The sequence below is a fragment of the Pezoporus wallicus genome, unplaced genomic scaffold (genome assembly GCF_028554395.1).
Source record: "Pezoporus wallicus isolate ANWC-B61680 ecotype Strahan unplaced genomic scaffold, APGP_CSIRO_Pwel_v1 contig_8776, whole genome shotgun sequence".
NCBI classification, from domain to species: domain Eukaryota; kingdom Metazoa; phylum Chordata; class Aves; order Psittaciformes; family Psittacidae; genus Pezoporus; species Pezoporus wallicus.
Window position 1 is genome coordinate 37,874 of NW_026639091.1, and position 23,489 is coordinate 61,362.

General features: G+C 41.9%; 1 protein-coding gene across 1 annotated transcript in view; it reads right to left on the reverse strand.

Moving 5' to 3' along the window:
* Positions 1-1,812: 1,812 nt before the first annotated feature.
* Positions 1,813-23,489, reverse strand: part of KIF24 (kinesin family member 24) — a 31,478-nt gene continuing 9,801 nt past the window's right edge. The window contains exons 3-13 of the mRNA XM_057413640.1: positions 22,455-22,644; positions 20,536-20,633; positions 18,288-18,503; positions 16,572-16,659; positions 14,455-14,576; positions 12,894-12,999; positions 9,741-9,812; positions 9,001-9,110; positions 5,484-7,874; positions 4,531-4,624; positions 1,813-2,359 (exon numbers count right to left, since the gene is read on the reverse strand). Coding sequence (XP_057269623.1) covers positions 2,219-2,359; positions 4,531-4,624; positions 5,484-7,874; positions 9,001-9,110; positions 9,741-9,812; positions 12,894-12,999; positions 14,455-14,576; positions 16,572-16,659; positions 18,288-18,503; positions 20,536-20,633; positions 22,455-22,644 — 3,628 coding nt within the window. The 3' untranslated portion in view covers positions 1,813-2,218. The remainder of the gene's footprint in view (positions 2,360-4,530; positions 4,625-5,483; positions 7,875-9,000; positions 9,111-9,740; positions 9,813-12,893; positions 13,000-14,454; positions 14,577-16,571; positions 16,660-18,287; positions 18,504-20,535; positions 20,634-22,454; positions 22,645-23,489) is intronic.

Here is a 23,489-nt window from a genome sequence, read left to right on the forward strand (position 1 = left end):
TTAGCTCCTGCTCTGGGAGCTTGCACTGGGGCTCACATCTGCCAAAGGGACTTGCCTTTCTCCCAAGAGGCTGGGTAGGAATCTGGTGGCTTATATTTGGTAGCTGACTTAACTCACATCTCTGCTCATGGAAATTTTTGGTCACTCGTGTCTTGTTACAAGTACCTCTCAATATGCAGCAGCCAGGACATGGCACTGTGGGGTGTGTGAATAGGCCTTTAGAAAGGGCCAGCTTGGATGAGAGGCTCAATGTACTTTGCTGAGTGGCTCTTTAAAAAACTGAAACTACAATCAACCAATACTAAATCTCCCAAAATGTCAGAGTATGCGGAAGGAAAGTTTTCCTCCCTAGCACTGCATTACTGGCTGGGCATCTCCTTTCTCTGTGACCTGTGCACATGTCCTACAGTCTGATGTTTTTTCAGCTCCAAATGAAGGTGCAGAGCTCCTCGGCAGCCCTATTTTCTGTGTGCTTGCTGAGAAAGTAGGGAAACCACTTGCAAGTGCTCACATCCATTTATTCTTTCCGTGGGGACAAGGACTACCCAGCTGCTACATGTTCTCACCTTACTCACAGGAAAGCTCTCCCTGACCCCAGCAGGTGGAGGGAGGCTTCTTAAAGGTTGGTTATTTTAAAGGGAAGCTTATTTTAATGCCTACTCTTTCCCCCATGGTTTTAACAAGACAGTGGGTGTCCTGCTGCTTTGTAGCTTTCTGGTGGCTGGCAAGCACAAACACTGAAGTACCACTGACACCAGCATTTTCTCCTGGAAGCCTGGTTTCTCTGGGTGAGGAAGTATTCTGTAACAGGCACTGGAGACCTGGGTTTGGGTGTGAGTGAAGTGCTACTGGCCTGGACACGGGAACCATCTTGAGATCCATAAACTCAGACCCAAAAGGATGTCTGCTCTACAGAGTAATCAGTCCCAGTTACAAGTTGGAGACCAACCTGTGCTAAAAGAGCCCCAGCCAACAGTCAGGGTACTAATGTAGGACTTGAGTCTTCTGTTAAAAGTCCTCTCCTTGCACTGTTGTGCCCCAGGGCTGAGTGACATTCCTGGGAGTGTGTGCACCAAATGCACAACCCAGATAACTGTTGCTGCTTCGCCAAACGTGGGCTCCTCAGGGTAGCTGTAGAAGCAGGCAGTGACATTCACAGCCGGTCAGACACCAGTGTTCCCTTACCCTTGGCATTTCTAGCTACTGAGCCAGCTTCAAGCTACAACCCGCATCACTGAGGAGACAGAGATGGCTGAATGTGCTATGACAGCCCTAATTTTGGAGTGGGAGTGCTTACACAGCACATTGTCAGGGGGGGCACGATTCAAAGTCACTTGTGGCTTCAGCAGGTGGACTTGTTCTGTGGTTCTGATGTGACTGCAGAGAGCACCAGAGCTTTTGCAGGGCTCCAGTTGATCATTCCATAGTTCTTGATTCAGATGCCAGCTATCACATAACAGCAGTGTTGGCAGCTTCTGAAAGCCCAGTGCCTCTCACCAGACCCCAGCCAGTGAGCACTCTACAGCTGTGCTGTAGTTTGCAGCGGGTACAGTTGGCAGCAGTATGAACCCACATGCTTATTAACATGCTAGATGAACCTTTGATAAAAAGTCCCTAGTAAATCACTTCTTACTCCTGACTTCAGCCAACCAGAGTTCAGGAGCTCTGGAGTGTTTTTCCTCAGCAAAGAACAACTGCAACAATAGCCTTTTGTCTTCTGAAAGTGACAGCACTTCTCCTGCCTTGATTTCCATTTACTTACGGTCTAGTTACATTTGTGTACTTAATAAACAGTGGCTCCTCTTCCCTGGCTTATGTTTGCAAACACTGTTCTGGATAACATTTGAGCATTTCTCTTCAGACCTGTGTCTGGCCTCATTTTCTTGAAAACACGGAAGTGCCTTTAGCATGTGCAAAGCTGCTATGAATACTGTGGACAGGGCTGCCTGCTGCTTGGTGAGATACTTAGAGCCTGATGCATTGCTGCTCTTAAGAAAATGGCTTACTGGTATTAAGGAAATACAAAAGCTTGTGGTGCCAAGTAGTCATCTCTCATTTACTCAGCATTCTCTCCATCCTTATGTAAAATACACACTAATCAATAAACATCAAACCAAAAGCTATCCCCTACCCACTCAAAACTCTGCAGCACAAGTGTGGTCAAATACTAGCTGGCTGCTTCTGTAGCTGTTCTTGTGCACATGCAAGCAAAGACAGTTTAAACTGGTGGAGGTGATTGCAAGGAGGTGTTAGTGCCAGGAGAGGCTAAATAGAGCTGAAGCTGGTCTCGCATTGTTTGTATACACTTTGACTTCAGTATCAAGACTTCGTCCAGCTTGGTCATGAAGTTCTGAAAATCCTGATGAGGAAGGCAAAAAGAAAGTTTAGGGAGGAGCAGGAGCAGCACGTTGGTGGAAAAGCAGCATATTTTATGCACTGCAGCAGTACCTAAAAGTGTGTTTTCCATTTTGCAGTGTACTAGATTAAATTGGCATTTCCTTATTGAATTCTTGACCCTCACAGACCCAGACCAATGCCTCTAAATACTGAGGTTTACTTACACTTGTAATTTTATCTATCTGTTGGGGAACTTACAGCTAATATGACGCTTTAAAACCAAAAATGTATAAAGCGCCTTCTACACCAGTTAGCTTTACAAAGGTTAGGGACTGGTCTGATGTGTTTTACATCATGCTGAGCTCTGTTCCTGACACCTCTCATGTGGGATCTAGCAGTCATGAAAATAAATGGTGAGCTGGGCCACTAACTGATCAGACATAATAGCCCAAGAATAGTCCATTCTTGGGAGATGGAAGGGATTATTTCACATAAGGTCACAGGTCCAACTCCTGCGTGGCTACAGAACTGCTAGATCTGACATGAGAAGTATGAGCAGTGTCTATAGCCTCTACCTTCCACAGCAACCTGCCACGTGGATAAAAAAAATGTGAAACTGATTAAAACTGAAATGGAGGCAATTATTTGGGTAGGACTTGTATTAATAAGGGTACATTCAGACCTGTTCTGCTCTCCAGGTAAGAGCAGTGTTTGGTGCCTCTGTTCAGAGATCAGTGTCTAAGGAGCTGGGAGGTGTCAGCATCCTCAGAGCCAGGGATTTCAACTGCTACCATTTGGAAATCAGTCACTGAAAAGCTTATTTGGCAGGACTCCATGGACTCCAGTTATCTCCTGCACTCCATCTTTGTCTAGCAGGGACATCAGGACTGTAATGTCCAGCCCAGCTGCCCTGCTTTTCTGAAGCACTTTAAATCCTGCTTAGTTGAGTATTTGGATGGTCTGCGGCCAAATTTTCATGGCTGGAGAAATCAGAACCATCTGAAAGTGGAAGGAGAGAAACTAATAATGGGAAGTCCAAGGTGATTTCACTACCCAAGGAAAGGTCATGCTGTGAAACAGCACTACAGGATGCAAGGTATTTACACAGTGCTGGGAGGCCTGGCAAGCTTGTCATTATTCTGCTAAGTAGAAAGTGATTGCTTGCAGCATGGGGCAAATAAACGGAGGTCAGAGGGGGAAAGCTGGTTGGTGTCCAGTGAGCAACAGACTTAGGAAGAACAACCTTAAAAGACTTAAAAAGAAATAGACAAAAATACAAGCTTCCTTTATACCATTGCATTGTCTGCCACAAAACTGATACCGTTTTTGCCTCTTGTGCTGCTTTGTGAACTTTCAGGTGTTACTCTGGTGACACATCACATGCAGCTGGAAATCACACAAATAAGCCACATGGTGGCTCCATTCTGAAATACATCTGAAGTGCAGCTGCATTTCAGATGTGAGCTGCGATAGGAAGTGAAATGGTTTGATAACGTAACACGGTAATGGAGCTTAGCTTTATTGATGAGGGAAGTGGTAAGGCAGGAGGTGCTTACTGGGAAATGTTAACAGTCTGGGTGAATGGGAGTTCTCACAGAGCTGCACCTATGGGATGCAGGAGAAGCAGAGAACTGGGATTGCCTGTCCAGCAGTGGGGCTATGCAGGTGTAGCCTGCACTACTGTTATCTGAGACAAGGATCAGCCAACATGTGAGTGACAAAAGTGAAGAGCCTGTGTGAGTGGGGCCATCTGCAGCATGGTAAGCAAATGAGGGACTCTCAGAAGGAAGAGGCAATGTGGCTCTACACCACCAACTGTGACATCCCAGCATCATGCCTTAGGGGTGTGCTGTTTTCTCTAGTATTGACTTACTTGCTCCAGCCTGTAAGAGAAAAACATCACAGGGGAGGACGCCCTGTTTGGTACAGTCTGGTACCCATGATGCAAGATAAGAGAAAGCTGTCTGATCAGGCACAAGTGGTTCAGAGTTGGCCCATCAGTCTCCCAAGGACCTGGCAGTGTGGAGACTGGCAAAGACACAACAGGCACTGAAAATGAGCCGCCACAGGGAGGCATCAGAGTGAGAGGAACAATTGATGAGGAATGCCACATCGCTAATTAAAGTAAATAATCTTTTAAGATTAATTTATGCAAGTTCAGCAGGCACTGAAATCATCATCTGAAACACTTACCATTGCTGACATCTGATTTATTAAGCACTCTTCCTTGAAGCACAAGGATGCCATTTCATCCAGCTGCTGCTGATGGGCCTGAATTACAGCCTGTCTGATTAACATAAAATACACCACTAGTTACACAGCCTGCTGTGCTGCCTATAATTACTTAATAAAGCTTTACGAAGGGGAAATATCCCAGGGGAAGCCTTGCTATCCTCTGTTCCTGGCACTCAAAGTGCACACCAGTGCTCCCTGAATTGCAGTGGACTGCACTGGTTTGGGGTTAAAGATGACCTTGATGTGTCAGGATTGCTCACAGAGGAGTGACTACAGCCCCTGTTAGCACAAACAGCACAGGAGCATGTACCGATTTTTACCAAAGGGAAATCTAGGAGCAAAAAAATTGTCTAATTAATCGGTGAAATTGCTTACAGCCATGAGGCTGATAGTTATTTTGGTGAAAAACAGGCAGAGCAGGAAGGCAGTGCTGCTGTCCATTCCTCTGGGCAATCTTCTCTGACCAGCCAGCTATTTTCAGTCATGTGAATGCAGTCCAGTCCTTTGGAGCTGACAGTGGCAGCTCTCAGCACTTTAAAGCTTTACATCCACATCTTCAGTAACTGCCCAGCTGCTCTGTCTGTTTTGCTTTCAGTAGGGATGGAACAGCTGTCACCTGATTCTTGATGGAAGTTTTGATATATTTTAGTACTCGAGAGCTTATAGGACTGCAGTTCTCAGTAACTAATTCTTCATTATCCTAGGAAGCTCTAAGAGAATAATTGGCTTCCTGTGAGATTTTAAAGTATCACTATAAATTATCATTGACCTTATTAAGTAATTAGTTCATAGATTGATTTGCCATCAGTTTTTAAAGTACATATGAGTATGATACACAAATAACAGCAAATGTATCATGTGCCTAGAACTTCTAAGCTTCGTGACAAACTTCAGTGATGAGCAAGACTTACTGTGCTTTTTCTAGGGCTTCCCTCTGCCATTTTCCCATCTCTGATGCAGCACTGGCAGAGCTGCTGCTGGACACGCCTGAGGGGCTCTTTGCATTTGCTAATGGCTGCTTATCTTTAGTTGCAAATGCTGAATCTGCCACAAAAGTCTCTTGTGTAAGAAGATTCTGCATTAACTTGTTCTTTAGCAACCCTCTTTCCTCATTGCTGAACAACGACTTGGCTGAGTCTTCAGAATGACTGAAGTCCTCATTCTTCAGTCCTGACTTGGGCTGCAGTAGCAGGCTGCTTTCCTGAGAGGGGGACTGGACTGTGTAATCCGTGTGTCCCACACTGAGAAAGCATGGTGCACCTGAAAAATAGCTCTTTTTGGGTATGTCAGCATTTATTTCCTGAGCCATGGGCTCAACACTGGGTCCTTGATTTGAGTTGGATCTTCCTGAATTACCAGTATTATCTTTAATATCTGCACCACACTGTCTGCCACACAAGTATTCGGGAAACAAACCACACTCTCTGTGTGTCCTGGAGCCCATGGATTCAGCTGTGGATGTTTCTGTCAGGTCACGTCCAGCAGATAAGCTGTGAGCGACCCCTTGCTTTGGTGAAGCTGAGCCCAGGAGGCAGTGGCAAGGCTTCACATCACAGCACAGGGGTGAGAGCCTCTTGTCCCCTGTTTGTGGGGAATGCAGCAGGGTGCAGTGCCTTCCGCCACGACGCGTTTGCTCCCCCAGTTCCAGCATGCTGTCCGTCAGAGCTCTGCTTCTCGTGCACTGCCAGCTCTCTTCTGCAAACCTGCTCTGGGAGCCGAGTGTGCTCTTCACACAAGGGGATGTCTCTTGGTTAGAGGACACTTTCTCTGAACCAGTTGTTTCCTCATAGTCAAGAAGGGATATGAGAGGGGCCATCAGCTCAGAGGAGAATTCTGAGGAACAACTGGAAGATCCACAATGGTTAACACCATTTTTTCGAGCTTTCCATTTCACATCTCCTGCAATTACAGCATGTCTATCCAAAGTGGATTCTTCCTTCTCTTCGTGCTGGAGGCCGACCTCTTTGCTCTCTGGAGTTCCCAGTTTCAATACAGGAGAAACATATGAGTTTGAAGCTTCCTTTTCTGCAGTCAAGGGTTCTTCACTGGAGTAAACAAGACATCTGTGTTTGGATTTGTGCTGTTTGTGATCAGCTAGGAAATCTTTGCCATTTTTCCAGTTACAAGCAGGATCATCCTGCAGGCAGTAAGGTTTTTCAGCAGCATTGTTTGAGGAGGGCTCAATAGTGAAGTCGTAGTTCCAGTCTGCTGCAGTTTTGCTGCAGCCTGCATTTTTAATAGATTCCTCTGTCTTTGGGCTGCCCTCACAACAATCCCAGCTGTCATCTAGTTCATGTTCTGGCATGGATACTGCGTATTTGAAAAATAAATCCTGTCTCTTTTGGCCTTTTTGCTCTTCTTCAGTTTCTTGTTCTCTTTGATGGAGGAAAAATGAATGTTGACTGCATTTGTTGGTGTTTTTTCTTTTCACGCTCTTTTGGCTACAGATAGGTGAGAAAGAATCTTCACTGAAATCACTGTCATCCAAGTCTTCCAGCTGCATCCCCTCTTTGCTCTGTACTTCTGTGGGAGGAAGGCTCAGCTCCTGCTTCACTTGAATCTCCTGGGGCTTGTACTGTGTTAAAAACCTCTCAAGAGGTTGATAATTCAGTTTTTGCTGTAGGATAGGTGGCTGCTGAAACTGCTGGTGATAAAGACGTAAATGCTCTTCCCTTTCCTTCTGAAATGGAGGCAGATTTGTCCAGGTTTCAACACATTGTTTAGCAAAGGTACTTCCCCATTCCTGTCTCCCATCAGACAGCAGATTTCCATCTCCAAAGGAAAAATCATCTCTAGGAACAAGCTGTTTCTGAACAGGTTGCACTGTCTGGACTTTCAGGCCCTGGGCAGGTGGTCTGTCTTGCATATACTTGTCTCTCTGGCCACTCTCTTTCGTTTCTGGTGTGGCAGCATCCTTTGCAGTGGGGTTCTTTTCAGAGTGGGGAGGCAGATCATCATTCTTCTTCTTCAGGGGATGTGCTATCCGTAGAACTCCCTTAACCGGACTAGCGTGGTGGAACCATGGTGAGCTGGGATTTCCTCTGTGGGCATGTCCTTTGCTGATTGCCCTGGGGGTAGAGGTAAAAGGGACACTTGATGGCTGGAGTGCTGCAGGACATGCCTTTGTTTTTGTGGCATTTGAGGGATGCTGGAGGCCTAGCTTCACTTTCTTTGGAGAGCTCTTTTCCCCAGGTGGCAAAGAAGGATTGTTTTGGACACGTTTTGGGGATACATTTCCAGCTGTCCGACGCTTGTTTGTGATGGGGGTAGGACATTTAATCCCTTTCTTCAGCTCCTTGACCCTGTGAATGAAGTTGGCTTCAGAAGATGTCATGCTTTCAGATAAATATGCGTCATCAGAACAAACTAATGCTTTCACATACTAAGACTATACACTGAATTCAGTGTCATGATTTCTGTTTTAACTGTGTAGTTATCCACACAGACATCAAAAGCCTTCCAAAATGCCTGAACTACTGGAAAGAGCTATAGCAGTATTTTGTAGTGCTTCCTTGAACAGTGCATAACAGGTTAAGTGAGTGAAGATAGCTTCTGCTGGGCTGCATTTCCACACTTTATAATGCAGCATGGCACAGTAGCAGCTGAAGACAAACCAGTACTCTCCATAGCACATCACACTGTCCCACAAACACAAACTAGGGCTGTTGGAGCAGTTGCAGTGGGGGCACTTAGCTCAGGTGTACAGGGGTACAGGACTCCTGGATCAGACTCATCAGTGTAACTGTGAAGAGCTGCTTAACTGCTATCACCCTGTCATCTCAACTCTTTCCTTTGCTCCTCTTCCCCCTTAAGCATCTCTTGTCCTCTTAACCCCACCACTGCTGTAATTTCAAGCATCCTGTGTAGGAGGGAAGGTGACTTGCATGTATTCTAGGCAGAAATACAATACAAAACTAAAACATTCGGGGGGGGACGACGGGATGCTAGTAATCCTGCAGTTACAGTGATAGATATATTGAATATAAGGAGGAAATTCTTTCCTGTTAGGGTGGTGAGGCACTGGAATGGGTTGCCCAGGGAGGCTGTGAATGCTCCATCCCTGGCAGTGTTCAAGGCCAGGTTGGACGAGATCTTGGGTGATATGGTTTAGTGTGAGGTGTCCCTGCCTGTGGCAGGGGGGTTGGAACGTGATGGTCTTAAGGTCCTTTCCAACCCTAACTATTCTATGATTCTATATGTTCATCGTTAAAAGTTGCCATCAAAAAGGATTTGCAAGACCCAAAGAATTTTAACACCAAATATAAGAGTTGGGACAAGTATGGATTGTATTTACATTGTGAAAATTGAATTTCTTGCCTAAATCAACAAGTCCAATGCAACCAAAATAAAATGTAACCACAAACCTCATACATTACTTCTTTTCTCTTTGTGCTTTTCACCTTTGCAAGATTGAGCTTTATCACCTACCTGTCGGCATATCTTAAAGTGTTCAGGGTGTGCTCTGTAGCTATGTGGCTTGGTGACACATTGGCTATCATACACGTCTTGGAATTGCCAATGAAAGAATCCTTTAACACCTAGTGTTGGAGGTAAAAAATAAGATTCTTAGCAGTGTATGTACCTTGCTTTTCCCATAAGTTAGCAATGTGTACAGAAGCAGTTGATCATGATTTACCATCCCTTTTTTTTTTTTTTTTTAATGTAGTCCTCATCTCAATTTGTCTTCCAATTCTTTGTTTACAATTTACACAAGTGTTAATAAGGGCTCTGAACAAGCCCTTGCACCAGGTGCCATAAGGGTGCTCTTATGTTTTGAAGAATAAAGCATATATTACAATTGGAGTGAAGAAGCACTGAAAACTCACAGGACTGTTACTGCAGAGAAGATCCAAGATTGGTTGCAGACTGGGTGGAAATGGATGGTAACTTTGAATGAATCGGGAAGGCAGTGTTTGAGGGTTTTGTTTGGTTTTAGGTTTGGGTTTATTTGGTTTTGACCATGCCAGTCCCCAGGGACTGGCTGGGGGATCTGGCAGTTGGCCTTAATTCTGTGATTACCTTTAAAATTAATGTTTGCAGAAGTTAAGTTTTTCTCTTCAAGAGTTTAACAGCAGTTATTGAATTATGCTTTTTGTTAAAATCATTATTTATTGATTATTTTGTCCTCATCAGGGAAACCTCTACTGCTGCCTTTTTGCTCATTTTACCTGAGTTAATTTGCTTTGCCGGAAAGGAGTATGTGCATGTTCCTGATCCAGTGCCCGAATGCATTCCTTTAGCTATCAAAAATAAAACAAAACAAAAAAGAGGGGAAAAAGCGTGTTAGTCACACACTGGCAAGAAACTGAACTGCATCAAACCTAACCTACAAAATGTGCAATTTCCTTTGTGATACCTTTAACTCCTACTACATGATGTCCCTTGTTGCAAGGAGAGTTTGTTGCTGCCAGAGCCACAAATAGCTTCAGCCAGTTCAGTCAGCAGCAGCAGTTTAGCTGCACTCAAAGAGAGCAAAGCTGCAGCACACAGCACAGCTAGCCCTGCCTGGTGGCTCGGTGAGCTACACAAACCCAAGAAACTGGGTAAATACACGTTTAGCACACACAGAGCTCCACACTACTGTGGACCTGCTGCTGCCTGGAGTCTGAAGCCAGGTTGGGTGTACCCAAGACTATAGTGCAGCTTGCAGGGCAGGTGTACCCCAGTAACAGAGCTTCTTCAGCTCCATGTCTTACAAATTTCCTTCTCCTAAAAGCTCTTCCTCTGCCCCGAACACCCCAACACTTTGGACAACAGCATTGCAATTTTCTTATGTCACTCTGGCAACATTTTCATACCTTGGTCAGAGATAGCACAGGCTAGTAAGTGCATATTTCTCCCCATTATGAGAATAATATGCAGTCTAGATGTCACACCTATGTGTGGGTACACTGGACTGTATGAGAAGGCAGTTGATCTCAAGGTGCAAGGTGCTAACCCAAAACCTTAGGGATAACACGGACCAGCGAGCTGTGAGGTGGACTGTGTTCAAATCCAGGTTCAAGGCAACGGTCACAAGGTAACATAGGTACAGCATATCTAAAGAAATATGTCACTGTGCCCCCTGGCAGGCTAAGAACTATACAAAATACTGAGAATGGAACAACAGACTGCTCAGCGAGTGGAGATACAGCCACAGAACTTCCATTAAAACTAACAGAACATGAGCAGCTAGCTAGACTCATACCTTTCACAGAACTCACTATATCTTCTTATTGTTAATAACCATCAACAGAGGTAGCCTGTAGCTTGAAGGAACATCCCTTGATTTATTACCAGCCTTGGAAGAAGATGTCATGTCACTCAGAGATATGCACTTTCTTGCCTTATTTCCACTGAGCTAAGCACAATAGCATCACACTCCTTATCAAGCCTGGATACTCTAAAATTGGCAGAAATTGACTGTATATCCATGAGACAAGTCATTTAGAGCAAATATTGAAGGAAAAATAAGGAGATTACAGTACTGTCATGGTGATTCTGTCATGAAGCAGCCATTGTACGTTTAAAGCCTTACTACATTCTACATACACTCACTTAAAATGACACTTATTTCTCACTTTTACTGTATTTTATTAAAAATCACAACTATAACAAGAGATCAAACTATTCTAATTTTTTATTCCACTTCTCATAATTGCAGTATCTGAGTATCTTCTACTTGAAATCAACATGAATATTCAAAACAGGAGCAAACTTCAAACTTAATATGTCTTAAGGCCTGAAAGGGAGTGGTATCATAACTGAGAGCAGAACTAGATTCTACAGGCTGCAGGTCATACAGACTTACCCCAAGATGCCTATATAGTGAATTCAGTCACTAAATACCAAAAGTACACACACTCTGATTTTAAAAGTTCCTTTTAAAAGAAGAGTTTCGTGATCATAGAATCATAGAATAGTTTGGGTTGGAAAGGACCTTAAGATCATCAAGTTCCAACCCCCCTGCCATGGGCAGGGACACCTCATGCTAAATCATATCACCCAAGGCCTCGTCCAACCTGGCCTTGAACACTGCCAGGGATGAAGCATTCACAACCTCCCTGGGCAACCCATTCCAGTGCCTCACCACCCTCACAGTAAAGAACTTCTTCCTTATATCCAATCTAAACTTCCTCTGTTTAAGTTTTAACCCGTTACCCCTTGTCCTGTCACTACAGTCCCTAATGAAGAGTCCCTCTCCAGCATCCCTATAGGCCCCCTTCCGATACTGGAAGGCTGCTATGAGGTCTCCACGCAGCTTCTCTTCTCCAGGCTGAACAACCCCAACTTTCTCAGCCTGTCTTCATACGGGAGGTGCTCCAGTCCCCTGATCATCCTCGTGGCCTCCTCTGGACTTGTTCCAACAGTTCCATGTCCTTTTTATGAATGTGATCTTACATAAAGCTTCACTTTTCTGGAATCCTTTCTGTTCAGGTTCTGACTCCCCATTCCATGCAGTTATTGACCAGCAAGTACTCAAGAAAGCATAAAGTAGAGAAACACATCCACTTTACAGGCTGTCTCTCAATATAAATACCAGTATTACACAGCAGGAAAGCCTCTGTGCAAAAGAACATTCTACGTTCTCAATAAAAGCAAACCACCTCTTACTTACTGCACACTAAAAGGTACAGTTGTGTGCACTGACTTCAGCACTATTGACTGGTACTAATTGCATACCACTTCCAGTTTCACTTGGAGAAGCCCTCAGTCACCAGTGAGCTTTGTTCATTTGAAGTAAAGGATTGCAAAGGCTTCTGCACAATTTATGCTTACAGGCACTTCAGCTTTTTCATGGGTGGCATTTCTCTGCTCCTTGTCCCTCTTTACATAACTGTGTACACTTACAAAAAGTTGCATTAAGCGGGCATTTCTTCCTGTTCGTTTTCCCCCATACATGAATTACTAGTTTCTGTATTTTTGAGTATTTAAGGCCTTTACTCCTGATTTGAAAGAGTTCAAGTGGTGAAAATAACCAGCAGGAAGAGATGTGCTTTTATGAAACAAATATGGTAATCCCAAGAAATATTCTCTGGAATTAAAAGGGACAAAACTTTCTCTGTAAAATATAGGACACTTACTATACTATACCTAATATTCTCTATGATGTGTTCACCTGGCTGGCTGTAAGAATGGCTTAAAAAGACTTGATCAGAAATCCTTTTCCCTTTTAAATTGTCTTTGAGGCATGAGACAAATTAAAGTGGACACACTTAGTACTTTGGTTATTTTTCCACCTCCATGGAATACATACATGCATTATTCTGTGGTTCATTTTATTCTAAAACACATGCTAATAATTAAACTCAAAACCTTCCCCAGAAATGCTAGTAGCTTACTGCTAAAAGACTTTGGTTTATTTCTGCTCCTTCCATTTTTGTTTGCCGATCTGAGTCTCTTGCATCAGCTGCCCTTTCGCTGCCAGCCAAGTCTATGAATGATATCCTAGAAAAAACAGAGTTTTGTTTATCTTAGAGGTTAGTTTTTATATTTTTATTTTTTAAACTGAAGTACTCTAGCACGTGACATCAGATTAGAAAGAACTACTTCTGAACTAAGAGAAATACCCACTGGAAATATCTGAGGCACCATGATAGGAATAGCATTAGGAACACTGTCAGAGCATCCGGACACTAACACAGTTGCCATAGAACGTGTAATTGCATGTGATGAGAGGGCTCCACAGTTTAATGGATATGCTGTTTAAAGTTTAACACATTAATCTCTCCAGGTAATCAATGTGCTTGTGGTTTCCTAAGAAAACAGTTAAAGAAACTGTAGATTTTTAAATTATCCTTCCAGGTATGAGGGACAATTGCCGCGTCAAATTGGAATTCAGGGCAATATGAACAGAAATTTCCACTGAAGTAAGTAACAGACTGAGCTTTCAGTGTTCCTTGACCCTTCCTTCTATGAAACTCAATTACTCCTTCTCATGTTCCCTAGCTCTAAGTGCCAGCTGCTGTCACTGACTGTTGCACTGTATCTTTTTCTTTGCTGTTTTCTGTTTCTGGAACAGCCCTGACGTCTCTTACAGGCATATCTTGGGATCCTTTCCTCACTCTGGCTCACTTTCAGTAACAAAAACCCAAAAAAGGCACATATGCCACACCTACATAATCACATACATTTCTTTTTCTAAGCCTGCCTCTTCCTCTCTCCACTATGTATGGCTATTCCATTTTGCCTTGTATGTAAAATAAGATCTTGGGAAGCAAAACTGCATGGTGGTTGCTGGAAGGGCTTGTCAGCATGATTTTTTGACTCAGCACTAATACAGATACCTAGACCTCTCTTTCCTCAGACCTCTTTCTTGGGGTTGTTTAGTCTGGAGAAAAGATGATTGAGAAAAGGCACAATTACAGTCTTCAAATACATAAAATAGCTGTTACAAGTTGAAATAAACTGCTCTTTTTGGCTGCTGCAGATAGCACCAGAACCACACTCTTAAATTATCAGGGAGGTTTAGGTGAGGTACTGTGATTCTTCTGACCACAGGCAAACTTCTCTAAGGGAATCATCTCCACCTGCACTAGTCATCCGAGGCTCCCTTTCTAGTCAATTACAGGACAGAGCTGCTTTGAGGGGCAAGTCCACCTGACCTAGTTTAGGTGGCATGAGGTAGAAATTACTGTTTCTATTGACTTCAAAGGTGATGAGCTCAAACATCAGTATGCCCATTGCAGACATTTACCTGCATCTACATTTACATCAGATGTGGCTTAAGTGCTCTCCCTGGGAACAGAGAAATGACTGAAACTCCTCAAAGTCCCTCTGAACCCTATCTTCTGATTTCAGTCACAGCTGCCCACTAACTCAACACCTCCTTTTTGTTTGCCTTCTGGATATCCCTGGGCTTGACGTCCTCATCAGCCCCAAGCAGTACACTTCTCATCTTACCTTCCAAATGTCCTGTTGGCTGTGTCTTTAATTTGAATTTGGATAATAGCATGAGATCGAGAGGAATCTGAGTTGACTCCAGTAGCGCCTGTGCTACGTTCTTTCCCCCCCTTCAAAATCACCTGCAAAAAAAGAGGGACAAAATCCAAGTGTAAATTGTAAATAAAAACACAATCTCTCAGAAAGAGATGTTCTCCTAAGATGAGGAAATATGAAGAAGAATGGTTCATTCCAGCCTTAAAATTTGGTGCAAGGTGGGTGTTAAGTTAGACTGGATCCCTTCCAATGTTTCTTTCAGAACTTTGTATATGGACTTGCTTGCAGAAACACTACAGAGCTTTGGGAGGATACTGCACATAAGCAGTTGTTGCATCACATATTCACTTGGATTTGCAAAATATACAAACTATAAAATTAAAACCAGAAGTATATCAGCAATGAAAGAAAGAAAGACTGTAGGCATAACCTAACAGACACATAAAATAACTATTTGTGGTGTTCTTTTAACATTTCTCTTTCTCATGTAATAAATAAGTACTGTTACCCAGAAAATAACACAAAAATTACAATGCGCCAAAACCTTTCTGCATTTCTATAACTAAAAGAAATTGTGCTAAAGTAAGGAACAAGGTTAAAAGATTGATTATACTCAATACAATAATAAAATAGGAAAACAAGGAAGAGAGGCAAAGCAAAAGGACACAGGCTCCTTCATAATACATATCCAGATAGTTCTCTTTTGAAAACTCTTAATGACTAACAGAAAGTCTAGTAGCCAACTGCAGCAGGACATTCATAAAAGTCATAATTTCATTTCTAGTTGTAAGAACAAATTATATCATTATCTAGCCAAATACATACATTCTCAGTTGACAGATGTACATTATTCTTGCCTTTCAGTGGCCAGTTTTCAATCAGAAACCTAACCAACAAAAACCTAACCAGCAGCTCTGAAGCATTACATTAGTGATAAATGCAGATAATTTCTGAACCAAAGCCAACATTAATGAATGGTAAATAACTAGGGATGTATTCAAGACTCTTCCCATATACCTGTTGTGGTCTATTAGTAAGCTCTAAGTCAAGCCACTGACATTCCTGTGTTCAAAGGGGCCTGTGGACAGTATCAAATTCTTCTTTTGCTGAGATACGTGTAATAATAAAGTCATTTCATAGCTCTTCTGTGTGTGGAATGTGATAATACAGAGGAATGTATTAATCAACCATATAGCAAATTTACATATTAATTTGGAGAAGCATCACCAGCATGTCCTGAAGCTTGGAGTTAATGGAAGATGAAGATAAAAATTAAATAGAATATACATGGGCAACACTATGCCAATTTTAATGAGTCAATTACACTATCAGGCACTTGTAATTTCCTCAGTGAGAAAGGAATTAAACTATGAGAAGTCAAGATAAATAGAAAGCAGACTTAACCAGCTTGTTGGCTGCAGGACAATGTAGAAAATTTGCCAGTGCCTTTTTAGGGTCAGCCAGGCAGGGAAGGAAGACTGAAGCCTTGCTTGTACTGAATGTCAGCTGCTGTTTAAAGATCCTAATTTTACTTGCTATCACACATCATTATCTAAGCAGGAGCTTAATCCTAATTCAGATCAAAACCTCAATCTTCAGTATTTTCTAATTTATAATTCTATTAATTTTCAAATTTATATATTTTGTCCCACATCCATGTACCTTTAAAATAGAAAATTTAACTTCACAGAAGCAAAAAAAAATACCAACCAACATCACTGGGAGAAAATACTTATCCAGCTTTAAGGGTCCCTTGCTGGGACACAATTTAATTTCTGGAATAGTGATAGCAGTCTATTTCTTGGCAAAGATCTTCCCACAAGGAGTGGCAATAGAAGCAACAGCTGTAAATCAGCAGCTTGCATGTCAATAACACAAGTCACAGTGACCCAGAAGCTTACTGAATTAAAGGCACTTCTAACAGTGCTCCTTGGTGCTCTGCTAGGGTTGCCACTTTCAGAACCTTAAACAGGAACATACACATGCACTACTCAACAAATAACAACCTCTGTAAGTAACATATCTCACAAATCAGCAAATGAAGCTGTAGAAGACAAAAAATAATCACAAACAGAGGTTACCTCCAGCAGTAGATCTACAGAGTCCACCTGAACCTCCCGCAGTCCAACTATTTGAACAACATGCTTGCTATCTTCTCTTGCAAAAAGTCTGAAAACAGTGCAGAAAGAAGATTTCTGAAATCTCAAATAGCAGCAATGAAAACATATGTAGTGCTATGACACTGTGAAAAAGCAATCAAGGCTGCTGAATGGGGAGAGGCATCACTGTCATTCATTTATTTTCACAGCTGAAGAGGTATTTCTTTTATAACATGCACCACTGATATTTCACTGTTAAAGAGACATTAGCAGTGCATTTGTGCTCGTTCAGGAATATGATAAAGCAGGGAAGTAAATTATCTTGTTTACATTCTAGAGTTCTTGTCTCTCTTTCAGCTGCATCTTGGGCTTCTCCTAAGAAGTTCAGACTGTAAGTTATGCTCTGTTGGAGTTCTCAAGATTCATGCACAGGATTTCAAAGCAGCTCCCATTGCCACAGTCAGATTTCAGAGCACCTCTGCTGTGAATCACACAAGCATTACAGTACACAGGAAGAATGTAGACATGATGCCTATAGGAGTAAGTTTAATCTTCTACTTCAATGACATGCAGGATAGCTAGTAGACATCTCAAGGATATAAGGACACTCCTTTTGCCTTAGTAACTTGACCCCTTACATAGCAGATTATATTACCTGCTCCTTAAAGACTGTTTTGGAGAAAGGGCACACACATGCACAGAAATAGGTGCTTCCTTTGTGAACAGATGCTCACTTCCTCAGAATCATAGAACAGTTAGGGTTGGAAAGGACCTTAAGATCATCAGGTTCCAACCCCCCTTCCTTAGGCAGGGACATCTCGCACTCAGGGAAAAAGCCTCCCTCTTGAGCCCTCCTGTGTGCTCTAAGGACAGTGCTGCCAAAGCTGCTAAAGGTTCCATCTGACAGCTAATGCTCCTTCAAGATCATTGAAAAGATTTCATTACTTAGATATTAACTGACTATTACTCAGAGATTTCAGACCACAGTGGTTTTTTTTATACCATATACTGAGTTGTCCGATTTCCATTCTGGATGGAGTTCCTGTAGGAGTATACATCCATCCAAAAAAAGTCTGGGGCTGAGGTGATGGCAGCATCACCTCAGGCTTGCTTCAGTTGTGTCACTGGGCTGCTGGGTGAGAAGGTGAGCAGACTTTGCAGTGTCAATCATGACAACTGGGAGATCAGCGGGATCTTCAAAGACTAGAGTGGCATGAGGAACGGCCAGAGATTACGTTTGAGTAGGCAAAGACACGGACTCCACAATGGTTGGCATAAGAACTAGCCACAAGAAGGTTCTTTCTCTACCTATGGTGTTCAGTTACTGTATTATTATAGTGCAAGCAAAATAGCATGAGTTCATATCCATTCTTACTTATTCCTCTCCTCCCACAATAGTAAAAACCAGGAGCCCCTATCAATACCACAGTACTTAGTGTCAGATTCTGCCTTCTCTAAGTAGCTCCTAGAATCAGAATCACAAAATGGTTTGGGTCGGAAGGGACCTTAAAGATCACACCCCTCTGCCACGGGCAGGGACACCTTCCACTAGACCTAGGAACAACTCAAATTACATAACATTTACTGTAAATGGTAACATGTTAAATGAAATTGCATATAACAGTAAGTGATTTATAAACAACAACCAAGTGATTCATAACCATAGCTTTACAGTAAAATGTATTTTTATTTAAATACCTCTTCCTTCCATTTAGCAGGTCATAAAGCTGTCCACAGTAGATCTCATAAAAACTGATCAAAACAAGGAGATCTTTCTTGGACTGTGATGCTTCCAACTGTCTAAAGATGTCCTTAGCAGCCAAGGCGTAGAGTCCTGGGTTCCGCTGAGTACCTATCATAGTGTAAGTCTTGCCAGCACCAGTCTGCCCGTATGCGAAGCAGGTTGCATTGCCTCTGCGAAGATAACTTGTATTTTTAGTGTCACATCTGATTTATTCATATCTATTAAAAAAGATTCTGCAATGTAAATTTCTATCTATAGTGGCCGCTTAGCAAGTTTGGTTTGATATCCTATCTGAGAAAATGTAGAACGTTTAACTGATTCCCAAGAGTGTCCTATGGAGACCTGGCATGTCACAGAGTGCTGGCTCGCTTCCTTTCTTCCAGATGCCAAAAACACATTTAAGGAAACAAAAATTCATTATTATTCTTCCAGCTGCTTAGATGCTTCAGAAGTATCGTAGAATTATGAATGGGAATCCTACTGATTATGAATCACAGAGAAAAATTACTGACATGAGACGCAAAACAGCCACAAGTCAGGATCTGTATAAACACGTGTTGTACTTGATGAAAATTAACACCCCAGCACTATAATTTACTAAGCAAGGCTACTTTGTCTCAGGCTGCACACAGCTATATCAATCTAAAGAGGTGTTGCCTAGGGGAAGGTCTTGCTCTTTCTTTCCTCTGCTCCCAGCTGTGTGACCTACCCCACTGACTCACTCCTGCCTGTGCTGGCTCTCACATTAGATTTTACTCCACTGAAACAAAAGAAAGCTTTCCACTTTTTTTTGCAAGCTAATTTTTGCTGCTTCAGTGAATTAAAGCACATCACAGAAGATCACAAAATATACCCAAGCTGGCTTCCCATGACCGATGGAAATGTATCTAGCTGGAGGTAAGGAAGACGATCATCCCCTTTCAGTGGTAGGAAGCTGTTTGGTTCTCTCACTCCAGCTTGTGCAACCACAGTCTTGTCTTATTCCAGATTGCTCCAGCTTTGTCATCATAGCACCTTAAGATTATAGTGCAAATGCACATGAAGTGCCAAGGTCCCAGGATATGGCTCCAATGCCCTTCAAGCCCATCTAAGTTGAGGTTTCTACATGCCTACTTCTTCCCCATCCTTGGTCTTTTAACAGGCACTGAACCCGCAAATATGATGTGAACAGATTCAGGGAACTAATAATACAGAAATAATACAGAACAAATTATTTGCTCCTCCCCTCCTTAAAAAAAGGACCTTTTAGCTGGCTCGGAACCTTAAGAAGAAACAGGTAAAAATGTCAGGCTGCAGTAAGCACAGTGAAGAATTTCTTGACATCTTTGATTGCAGAATTAGCTTACCACAGAGTCAGATTAGACCAATGTCAATGAAGGGGATGCAGCAGGAGGGACAGGAAATTTAGGGAAAGCTGAGAAAAAACAGTGACATCTCTCCTGGTGGCATTATTGGATTAGCTGTAATGTGAATTGTGCTCTTAGCGATTATTACACAGCAAGCTACAAGCGTCATTCTCCTTTTCTACTTTCCTTTTCTCAAAAGCATGACATTTTCTGTCTATGCTGATTATACTTGGAGATTTTCAGTAACAGAATGCTCCATTTTCTTAATTTTCAGCATGGGCACATTATTCTTTCCTTCAAAGATTCAAAAGTGTAATTATATTCAAGCTTGATACTTTGCATGAAAATAAGATTATTCATGTAAAGCCACCATCCATTTCCCCTTAATCAGGAAGTACGTCATTATGATTAAGCCTCTAAGCAAATATAAATCAATAAAAGTAAATCATAAGATTACTAATAATTTCTATTGCCCTATGAACTGTTAAATACATGAAAAAATATTTCACAGCAGTCTCAGAAAGGGGTAATATTATTCTTCTACAGATGAGTGTGCTAAACACCTCTTTGTTAGAGAGGAGATTAGACTTCAGAAATGGTGGAGCCATGGCTTCTCTGAGGTCCAATTTTAACTTCTTTTCTGATTTAAATTTCTCACAAAATGTGAAGAAAGTTTTCCCTGATTTATGTTGTCAAAACTGCAATCAAAGGCATTCTAAAAGGGTGATGGTATGAGGCAAAAGTGAAATGAATGTATTTTTCAAAAGATGAGAAGTGTAAAGGAAAATTAAAGCAGTATCTGAAATTTGCAAACAACAAGGCAAAAAAGTAAGAAATGTAAGCAGTGATGCCCTACCCATTGAAAATGTGCTGAATGAGAGGATGAGCTGTCTTCATATACACATCCTGATTGGTACATGACTCCCCAAAGACTTCATCAAAATAAAAAACATGCTGAAAAATAAATATGATTTACATGAAAATGAGTATGTTTCACTTCTCCTTCACCCCCATTTAAATGCAAAGTTAAACAACAGAAATCTTTCCAATAACTTCATATGGCTTTGGATGAGGTACAAAGTGATTTAAGCCCATTTAGCAGCATGACACACGCAGAAACAGATTATGACCAATCAAGAGACTGAAGGTAGGAAAAATAAAAGAGGGAAAAAATAAAAAAGAGAAACAAAGAAGCCTTAATTTCCCATCATTCTGAAGAAGAGCATACTACAGCCTTCTGACAAGAAAAATTCTAATTAAAAAAAAATATTCTGGAAATGACTCACCCTGTACAGATGTACAGTAAGACCACAACAGTAAAAAGAACTTAGAGTCAGCTATTGACTTTCTCAAAACTAGTCCTCAGTTGTGATTAATTGCCTCTGTTCTGCAGACTTAAATACTGTTTGTGCCAGAGAAGACAGAAGTTATTCCTAAGTAAAGCTGGATTCTATTATCTTAGAAGGGGTCAAGAAAAACCCAAATTCCCACACTCCAGATCTAAGTCAAAGCATGAGGGACTCTGGAAACACTGCAACAGAGCTCGTTATGGGGTCCTTCTAGTGTTTGTAGGGACAGTCACAAACACAACGTTTTCAAAAGAGCCTCCACGAACACTGCGCTCTGATAAATCCCCTGCAGTGTAAACTAAAGTGGTAGATGTCTAGAACTGAGAATCGTTTCAACATTGTGCAAACAAACCACATGAGCACACAGGCAAGTTAAACCAGAGTCTCAGCACTCACACTCAGCTCAAAGGGCAGATGTGCTCTGTGACTGGCCTGCAGTTGTGGAGCTGGAATATGACCCACTGCCTCCCACTCGCTCTGTACCCCTTGCTGTTCTTTCTGCAGGAACCAGAGGTGGAGGCAGGGTGAATAGCAAGACCTGCAAGTTCTCCTGGGTCCTACAGAATAGACACAGCCTTTGCCATGGCATACTTTTGTTTGGACTATGTTAACTGATAGCAGTATTTCATTTGTCTGTACTGATATAACAAAGTCAATTAGTGGTTATTTCAGCACTGAGATACTAAGGTGATAAGCACCACATAAATGCCAAATATAGCTAGTCAGATGGAGGGAGTGGGGTGGAGTTGCTGCATTTGTCACACTGTAAAATGTGGTATATGAACCAGGCCCCAGAGAGCTGCAATCTGAAATTTTACTGGATACTCCAAACAGTTGTTCCTAGGAACCAGACTGTAAAAATAACACCCAGTAGAGTGAGAATGGCTTGCTGCTGTTCAGAAATCAGTTGTGTTCCTGGTGCTGTCATTCAAAAGTGAGAATTTGAACTATGACAGCACAAGGTTTTTGGGATTAAGAAACAAAGGCCAAAAGGGAACTTAATTTTCAAAAGCATTTGAGAACAAAGGAAGGGAGGGGATAAAGGGTGTATGTGATTCATTGAAACAGACCTACAGTGCTGAAATAGGGAAAAGGGAACTGCTCATTGGAGCACTCAGGAAAGCTATGAGGAGGCTCTGCACCAGGTAAATCTGCAGCAACAGCATGTAGCAGAGGGTTTTATTTTGCCACGTGCAAAGGAAGCTCCAAGAGACACGTTTTTGAAGCTTAAAATTCTGGGCTTGGGTTTTCTGCCACAGGCTGGTATAAGTAGAAGCAATTCAAATATAGTTTGCTGAGCTCAAGTGCAAGAAATGAAGAAAGGCCTTTTCTGCTTCACCTCATGGAAACTCTAAGCACAATTTGCTTTATTGTGTCCATGCAAGTGACTGCCCCATAAACACAATTTACAAGTGGAATATGTTACCTGTAAAATATATTGGGTGAGATCAACTGCCTCCTTCTTCTCATGAAGAAGTAAGGTTTCCTTATCTTTCACTGTGATGATATTAACCTCCCCACGTCGCTCCTCTCTCAGGCCCAAAGGACGTTTTCGGACACACACTCTGATTTTTTCACTCTCTGTCCATGGTGTCTCTTTCTCAGAAGCACTGGATCTACAACAATAGAGTAGGTTTACATTTTAAAATGAAGTTACAACAGAACCTAGAATTTATTTAAATTTATTAGCTTTATCAATAAATGTTTCTGTCTTTAACGGCTTATAAAAAGAAGACCCAAAATATGCCTCACTGTTACACAGTGAAGTTTCTGTGTTTTTTTTCCAATAGAATGATGCCTTTTGTGCACTTCTGTTGAAAGAATACTAGTGTTTTTACAGCTTCATTCCTGAACTTGTTGCTGGATTGGCATATTTTCAGTTGACAACAAAGATGCGATGGAAGCTGGCATAATATGCAAGTTAACATAATGAAATTTAATCTTGCTGAAGTTATTCACAGTTGTAATTAGTCAATAATGTACAGATACAAATATGAACAGATCTTGAACAGGAGAGGGTATAATATTTAGTTGCTTTTCCTTTTACGCTGAGTTTCATTCTTCCTATTATGGGCTGTCAAGCAGGTTACACGTAAATAATTCAAACTGGGAAACAAGACCATGTCATCGTGTGCCACATCACCATGTTCCTATTCAGCTCAAAGAAAACTTGAAATGTTGATCTTGTCATTGTCTCCCCTATAGTCTTTTTTCATAAAAATAATATGTGGTTTCAGACCACAGGCAAAGTCGTGCTACTGCGTTTTGGCAACTCTCCTTTAGTTCCCTTCCAGACACCTCAGAAACATGAGGTCATTTCCTTTTCATTGATTAACCAGCAGCATAAAACATTTTGCGATGCAGCATAGAGAATATGCTTGAATTCAACCAAAATATATTCAAGCCTTTCCCTTTTCAAGCTGTTTTCAGCCAAATGATGTTCAGCCTGGATTTGAATGTC